The sequence below is a fragment of the Macadamia integrifolia genome, chromosome 5 (genome assembly GCF_013358625.1).
Source record: "Macadamia integrifolia cultivar HAES 741 chromosome 5, SCU_Mint_v3, whole genome shotgun sequence".
In the NCBI taxonomy this organism is placed as follows: Eukaryota; Viridiplantae; Streptophyta; class Magnoliopsida; order Proteales; family Proteaceae; genus Macadamia; species Macadamia integrifolia.
The window spans coordinates 23,965,278-23,973,739 of record NC_056561.1 but is presented as its reverse complement, the minus strand read 5'-3'; the positions used below and the strand labels follow the sequence as shown (position 1 = coordinate 23,973,739).

At 37.5% G+C, this 8,462-nt stretch overlaps 1 protein-coding gene across 4 annotated transcripts; it reads right to left on the bottom strand.

Moving 5' to 3' along the window:
- Positions 1-998: 998 nt before the first annotated feature.
- On the bottom strand, positions 999-7,788 carry LOC122077769 (zinc finger BED domain-containing protein RICESLEEPER 2-like). 4 transcript variants are annotated; one of them, XM_042643637.1, is made up of 8 exons: positions 7,608-7,788; positions 6,667-7,501; positions 6,117-6,582; positions 5,058-5,140; positions 3,191-4,845; positions 2,748-3,075; positions 2,504-2,668; positions 1,000-1,575 (listed from the first exon to the last, which is right to left on the bottom strand). In XM_042643637.1, the coding sequence occupies exons 5-7, from the start codon at positions 4,841-4,843 to the stop codon at positions 2,541-2,543; spliced, it is 2,109 nt and encodes a 702-aa protein (XP_042499571.1). In that variant the 5' UTR covers positions 4,844-4,845; positions 5,058-5,140; positions 6,117-6,582; positions 6,667-7,501; positions 7,608-7,788; the 3' UTR covers positions 1,000-1,575; positions 2,504-2,540. The 4 variants fall into 4 exon arrangements, with proteins under 4 accessions (XP_042499568.1, XP_042499571.1, XP_042499570.1 ...); XM_042643636.1 differs by having other exon boundaries at positions 3,191-5,140; positions 6,117-6,180; positions 6,417-6,582; XM_042643635.1 differs by having other exon boundaries at positions 3,191-5,140.
- Positions 7,789-8,462: the final 674 nt, after the last annotated feature.

Below are 8,462 nucleotides of genomic sequence, written 5' to 3'. Positions count from 1 at the left end.
AAAAAAAAAAAAACAACAACAACAACAACAAATATCCATTAACAACTCCAATTGTCTGGGCCAAGTCTGCCGGTTTGGAGTGGCTTTTATTTAGGAGCTGACTCTCTTTATCTTAGATCAAAGGGTGACAATGGGAAGGAATCCATGGCGAAGGCTAGCAAGCCAGACTTTCTCTACATCAAGCATTGAGTCCCAACATTCGTGTGCATCCCATCCTTCCAAGGCATGCACAATTGCAGCTACACGCCACGCACTCATCACTTGCCTTGGCAGCCAATTCTGGGCATGTCCACATACAAACAATAGAATCAGTTATCTTTCACTAAGAAAGAAATTCCAATCCAACGAACTAGCTAAACGTAGAATTTTCATCATAGACGTTTGAACTTGTAGGCAGACTTCCAAGTATATAATGGGGGCTGTAGGCTAATTAGTAGTCGATGTGGAACTAAACACCCAACAATTACCTCACAAGAGTATACATTTTGGAGAGCCTTGGGTATGACCATGGCTGGAGTACTATAGTAAATACAATCATTGCGCGCCTTTGCTAGAGGAAACTGTGAGCATGGAATGAAATGGGTCCCTTTTGGTGCTCTTCTTTGTGCTTCATCCCTTTGTACTTCTCCATCTCCCACCAGCCAAAACTACATCATTATAATTAAGTTGTTCTTTCATCAGTGGTCACTATGTACTAGTAGTTTCTTCTCAATTCTAATAAAGAAGATAAATAGTCTTTATGAATTATTATTTTCTTTTAGTTTCCTTCAATTCCTTTCACTAGGGGTGTCAACGGTCCGGTTTGGTGCGGTTTCGGTCCGGTTCCACCGGTTTCGGTGTGACTTTAGACCTGATCGAAACCGACCCATTAAGGATTTATCGGTTTCGGTCCGGTGTCGGTTTCGGTGCGGTTTGGGTTCGGTTTGATACCGGTTTGGATTTATCAAGTTCATTTCGGTTTGGATCGGTTTTTTAAACCGGTATGGAGAACCGGTATGGAGCCATTCGGAAACAACAAACTGCTGACCTGCTGAAAACCAATATTTGACAATTCAATTAATATTTGAAAAATGAAAAACAACCAATATATTTAACTTAAAACTAGTTAACTATTTAACTTAAAACTAGTTAAAAATTCCCCATTATATTATTATGTTTGGAGATTGTTAATTAACTAGGACTTGATGAGATAAAGAAAACCAATTCAAAACAAGATTGAAGTGGAAAGAAACTGAAAGCAAAACTCAAACAGAATTCCACACTATACTACGAATATAATTCTCACTAAGACTAAAATTTCTAAAGAAACTTGGAATTTTGAAACTAATGAAACCGTGCGCCATTCTTCTTCTCTTGGCATTGATGCTAGTGCCTTGATACTGCATCTGGATGCCATAGATGTCCTCTGAGTCTGGGTTTGATGGCTTCCATACCTCTGTTAGAGATGATAGTACATTGACAAGTTTCTTTACCACAACTTTGGGAATCATTGAAGTATGATGGCACTGTTACCACAGCTTTGGTGATTTTGTCATTCAAAAACTTTGATGCATCATCCACAAGCTTTCTCAACACCTGAAAGCATAAAGAATTAGTGTTTTCTCATTAGCAAGATAAATAAAAACTATATTTCAAACCCCACGAGTGAAAAATAAAATTCAAGCATACAGTAGAACACTAATACAGGGAAAAGTTTTCCCAACAAGAACAGCAGCAACTACCGATTTATCTTTCTTACAATATATACAAATTAATTGTCATTGAAAATATTATAAGGCCTAAAAAATGAAAAATAATCTACAAGTAGAACAAAAGATATGACAATAACTCCAGTAGATCCAAAAGCTTTTAAACTAAACAAAGCACACACATGAAAAGCATAGTCGTCAAGGTGGCTAAATGACCCAAGGCGGTGGAGAGGTGAAAAACAAAAATGACACCAACAAGCCGCCAAGGCACACCTTGACAACTATGTTAATAGAAATCTAGATCAATTGTAAATGCTTTAAAATTGAGAAGACTCACTTCCTTCTACAAAAAATGAAACCAAGTGCTACAGTAAAAGATGCGACTGGGAAAAAAATGAACAAACAATTGCACATCAACAAGTGAAGATATTATGTAGAAATATTAAGAAAAAAGTCCAGGTTGATCACCATGAGATCCCTTAGACTGTAAAGCAATAAGGCTATAGTTCCAAAGACAAACCTGCAATAAATATCTTTCCAATGGCTCCCACAACACTGTTGTCATTATCCACAGGTATATCCAAAGACAAAACTTATCAAATCATCTACAGTTAGACCATACAGAAAATAACAAGCAATAGAGTCATCTATATTACCTAAAGCACTAACCAATGTTCAACTAATGAATATATGTAACAGAATAAACCCCTTGAAGATATAAATTTGGATAACCCATGTGGTTGTGTAACTACCACAGCATGCAAAAAGCAATAACAACCAGCAAACAAATCAGAGATGTTAGAATTTGTAGGTACCTAGGAAGGTCTTTCTCTTGTTGCAGGCACATTGAGCTCATCCTTCTCTAGGAGTAGGACCAGCTGAAGAACTAGCTACTGCACCTCTCTCATTTTCAATGTGCAATAGTTCCAGTATATTTCCAAGTGCATTATCCACATCAGTGGGATCATCAAAAGGCTCAGCTACATACAAAGTAAAATAAGACACTAATTAACTAATTAAGGCAATTAAAAATGAAAAATATACTGAATGAAAAATTACCTCTGAAGTCTATATCAAACATCCAATCCCGAAGGCATATTAATGCTTCAGCATTGGTAGGTAGGAGTTTGCTCCGATATTTATCAATAACACGGCCCCCTGCGCTAAAAGCCGACTCTGAAGCAACTGTGGAAACTGGTATAGCCAAGACATCACGAGCCATTCGAGCCACATCTGGATACCTTGACCCATTTGCTTTCCAGAATGCCAACACATCATACTCATCATATTCATTATCATTGAATGGGACCTTGGGTTCATCTAGATATATATCCAATTGAGATTTATTTCCATTATCCATCTCAGCAAGCTCGGATACCATAAATTCCTATGAAAATTGAGAAATAGCCGAAATATGAATCATTAATAAGATTAGCAATGAATGTTGAAAACTTGTATTAAAAAATAAATCAAAATTACTATCAGAATGTAAATTTACTTACAAATCTTGTTCTAGATCTCCCAGGACGATGGGTAAGTGTAGGAACATCATAATCACTTGGTTGCATACTCTTGTACTCATCAAACAATTGATATAAAGAATTCCTCACATTGTGGCACATTGTAGATGCATTTAAGTCCAGATTGCAAAGCTTAGAAAATGCCCAAGTCACAAAACTAAGTTTATATCGAGGATCAAACACCAAAGCAATGGCCAAAATTGGACTATATTCACTCCAATATTTGTCAAATTTTTTCTTCATTTCCACTGCCATTGGCTTCATAAAGTTGAGCCCACGTGATACCTCTTCTAATAAAATTTTGTGAATCTCCCAAACATTTTCAAAATATAAATTTACTGTGGGATACTTGGAACCAGAAAGCAAAACAGTAATTGCATAGAAGGGATACAAAAAACTCGTTAATCTCTCAATCTTCAACCATTGTTCAGAACTAGGACAAGTTTTAAAGTTGTCATCCACTAGTCCAAGGTTCTCAAATGCTTTACAATAAAATAATGCAGAATCAAGCATGAGATAGGTTGAGTTCCACCTTGTGGAGACATCAGCACGTAAGCCCTTACTACTTTGTAATCTCAATTGCTTACAAATTTCCAAGAATTTTACTTTTCTTGCATGTGATCCTTTCACATAGGCTATACTAGATCGCACCAACACCACGGAGTCATCTATGTGTTTCAGTCCATCTTGTACAATAAGATTGAGAATATGTGCACAACACCTATTATGAAAGTGTAATCCTCTACATAAAAGAGCATTCTTCAAATTCAAATTTTTCTTCAGCAAGTCAACAAAACAGAAATTAGCTGTGGCATTATCTAAAGTAATTGAAAACAATTTCCGATCAATACCCCAGTCAGACAAGATTTTTGAAACCATTTCACAAATATGGATGCCAGTGTGTGGAGGTGGCATGATGCAAAACTTCAACAACTTCTTATGCAACACCCAATCCTTATCAATGTAATGGGAAGTCAAAGCAATGTATCCATCATTAGTGATAGATGTCCATAAATCACTTGTCAAAGAAATCCTCCCAGGAAATGAATTAAGTAAATTCCTGATTCTAATGGACTCCAAATTGTATAACCTCAAAATATCTGACATTTGTGTGTTTCGAGCAATATGGGTATAGCCCGGAAAAAGGTATGTAATTAACTCTCTGAACTCCTCATACTCAACAAAAACTAAAGGTAACTCATGTCTCACAATAAGCTTTGTAATTTTGTCCCGCACAAAATCTTGGTCAACTTTTTGGTCTCTTAACATCACTTTCCCATCATTTACACCCAAAATCATTTGGGTGCTTGTGTTTCCTTTGTTTTCCCTTTTTGGGCAATGTAGAATATGTCTCCTAAGGCTTCCAGTTCCATTAATATTACTATCAGCCCTATAAACTTGCTTACATCTTTTGCATTCAGCTCGATTCTTCCCATCATCAAAACCCTGCCCATCAATGATTGTGAACTCATCCCAAACTACACTCCTTCTTTTCCTTTTGGTAGTTGCATTTGTTTCAAGTCTTACGACACTTGAAGGTTCTGTTGATGGAATTCCAGGAATATATGGTCCATCATCAGACATAACATCAGCATCTGACCCACAATCGGGCTCATCTTCTATATTGATGGGCATTTCTATAATTAATAAGAAAACATAAATAAGATATTAATAAAATAAGAATACCAAGCATTACAAATTCAAAAATGACCTCTTTAAATTAGCCCTATATAATACACTATTGCATGCTGAAATTTGATTCAAACACTCATATTTGAAGAAGTTGAAAAAACATAAATAAGATTCAAAAATAAAATATGGAAGGATAAAATTGACTGAAAGGATATACCTGGGTCCTGGAGGCTGGAGTACCAGAGAAAGAGCTGAAATTTGTAGAGAGAGAACTTGAAGGTTGCAGGGGTCTCAAATCGGCTGTTGGATGAGGGAAACATTAGTTCTCAATTAAAACACAAGCTTTACAGCTTTACCTGTCGTCACTGTCGATGTGCAAACCGTGCAATAATGAAGGAGTGATGTAATTTAAATAAAAATGAAGGGTAAAATAGTCAAGTGAAAATGTCTGACGCATCTTTGCAAATAATTTATACAATATACAAAAATAATTACCAAATCTTGACATAGACCTTCAGTGTTTATATGCACCAAACTGAATTGGAAAGTTATATATTATGATATTAAGGGGGAAAACAAAGTAATACTGATCAATTCAGTCCTTCAATCCCCTCATTTCAATCAATCAGTAATACATAAGATTACTTTTCTTATAATTAGGTAAAAATGACTATAAGGACAAAAGACACTAAATAATGTACATGTAGAGATAGATGCAGGTACAAAAATGGTCTTCAACAGAAAGAGAACATAGATGTGGCTCGTGTGCAACTATATATTGACAACTAACTATTGTATCACCAAGAAAATCAGCAAGTTATTTTGCAGTAGTCAAAACTCAAAAGTCACAACTAGGTTTATACAAAACTCACCTTGTTGCCCCTTCCTAATTAGAAGACATTAACAAAGTTTTAAAATGAAGAACTACTTTGCATATGTATAATGCAAACAGGAGCCTAGAAAAGGTACCACAGATAGAGATAATGAAAGAATCATTCCAAAATATGTGCTTGTGTTTGAGAGAGAGAGAGAGAGAGAGAGAGAGAGAGAGAGAGAGAGAGATCCATCATGTATGATATCATCGTTATTATATCATATTTAGCATCTGGAAATTTAAAAGGAAGTTTAGTTGTGACAATTCATAATCATCGAAATTATTGTTCATTATAAACCATAGAAACTGTGAAAGGAAATCTAAGCTCCAAAATTAATAGAAAATATTTTAAATCACCATTATCAATGGCAAAAAGACCGTGACAGGGAATGTCATACTCACGGAGATCAACGATGCAAGTCTATGAAGTCCCGAGGTCATTGCTTGCTGAAGCCATGGTACAAGGCTACAAGCATATGGACCATCAAAAACCAGGTAGAAAGTATTATTGGAACACCCTTGAACAGAGAAAATCCTACAGATTATGCTATTCAAAATAAGACTTAAAGTCAACATGGGCAATTAAATAATTAATAGCAATTCGGTGAAAAAGAACCGCACTCCACCAATGGAAGAACTAGAAGACAATCAACTACTTGCAAGTTGCAACTAATACCATGACCTTGGACAGCAAACAATTACCTTTTGCAGCTTAATATAGATTCATATGCCTCTATACTCTATAGCATCAATCTTTGCCTGGTTTCTTTCAACATCATCTAGCATCATTCTTCACATGCATCAGTTTTTGGACTGTAACAAAGGATGTCTTCAAATAAGATTTGCGGAAACTAGACAAATGCGTTTTCTGCAAAAATCGAGCTATGTAATTAGGCACACATTTGACAAAGAATAAAAAGTAAAACATAAGCATAACACTCCATCGATTTACCGTTAGGGTCAGGATGGCAGCAAGCCAACCCAATCTTAAGCACCGCCTCCGTGTCTTCCACCTTGTAGGCTTGTACTCCCCTGCAATCCTCGAGTCAGGGGCTTCGTCCGCTTCGATGAGCCTCCCTTTCGCTGTTTCGCATAAATCTCTTTCACGGTTTCACCCAATAGGCCAATCGATCAGCAGCGGCTTGTCATCAGACGACTTTTCAATGGGTCTCCGGCCGCACGCCACCTCCAGCACAAACACCCCATAAGGCCATAACTGTACTCTGTACACATCGCTTGCCGCCGTCGCTATTACGTTCGCCAACTCCGGCGCTAGGGCCCATGGCCATAACCGCTGGTCCGCTGGCTGTTGGCCGCTGCTGCCTGCTGCTCACTCGCTCACGGCGTCACGGCGTCACCAACCTGGGCTGCCTGCTGCTCACTCGCTCTTTGAAAAATTAGGGTTTTCAGGTTTTGAAAGGTTGAAGTGTTTTGAGGTTAAAATGTCGAATTTGCAATTTTGTATTTAGGGGTTAAACGGTGGGCTCGGGTCGGTTTGGATCGGTTCCGGTTTCGGTGCATATTTCCGGCGCTTTCGGTGGCCCAACGGGCTAACCCGAACCGAACCGAGACCGGATTCAATTTAATATACAAACCGAAACCGGCCCAATAAGCCACCGGTTCGGTTTGGATCGGGCTTAATCGGTTCGGTCCGGTCCGGTTTGGATATTGACACCCCTACCTTTCACCTTGTGCTTGTGACTAGTAGAGAGGATCAAGTTACTCCACAACTCTGTAGGGAGTTGTAACTTCAGCTTATCAAAATAATTCTTGCATGCCACAGCTACCTGTTACACTCTAGCATTGTTAGAGAAAAGCCAAAAAGAGAGCCCAAGGATTTTTTTTTTGGGGGTGGGGGGGTGGGGGGGAGTTCTTAGAGTATCAATGTTTTACCTGAATGCCTCTTTGGCATAAATATTTGGAAACTGCACAAGAAACTTTAGAGAGGTTTCCTATTAGCAACACTTGCTTTGTTCCTTGGGGGATGCTATGAAGTATAACAGCAACAGCTAAGCTGCATCCATCTACAATTCTAATCTTAAGCTTTGGGTGTTTCTGGAGATAAAGCTCACCATTTCCATTAAATTTCTCTCCCTGTTAATCGACATGTATTTGTTAGAAGTTAAAATTAAATATAAGCATAATCCCAATTCCTACTAAAGAAGACAAGAGCAATCTATTTAGCCTTATTTAGGCTTAAATTGGTAGAAACTCTAGATTGCAATTTAGAAACCAATTGTTTGAAGCTTCGACTAGAATGTCAATGGTTCATAAAGGAAATTGGGTAAAGTTTTAGGGTGCATGGATCACCACAGCCCATATGAGAAAGCCTTCCTCGATAGCCCAAATATTTGTCACTTGGCAGCAGTTTAATTGAGGTCCTATATTTTGTGGACAGGTAGATCAAAGGTCCTTAATCAAACTAGTGAATCCATATTTGATTCGAGACAATGGATCCTAAATATATCTAGGACATGTCTAGGCTCTAGGCATTTATGATTCATCTTAGCATGGCCCTTGTGCAAGGATCATGACCATAGTTATCAATTCGGCCGAATAATTCGCGAATTATTCGGCCGAACAGAATTTTTCCGAATTTTTGATAAAATTCGGACCGAATCCGAATTAAAAATAAAATTCTTTAAAATTCGCGACTTTTTCTAAAATGAATATAAATCGCGAATAATTCGGACCGAATCCGAATTAAACCGAATTATTCGGTCCATTTAAACATTATTTAAAAAAAAA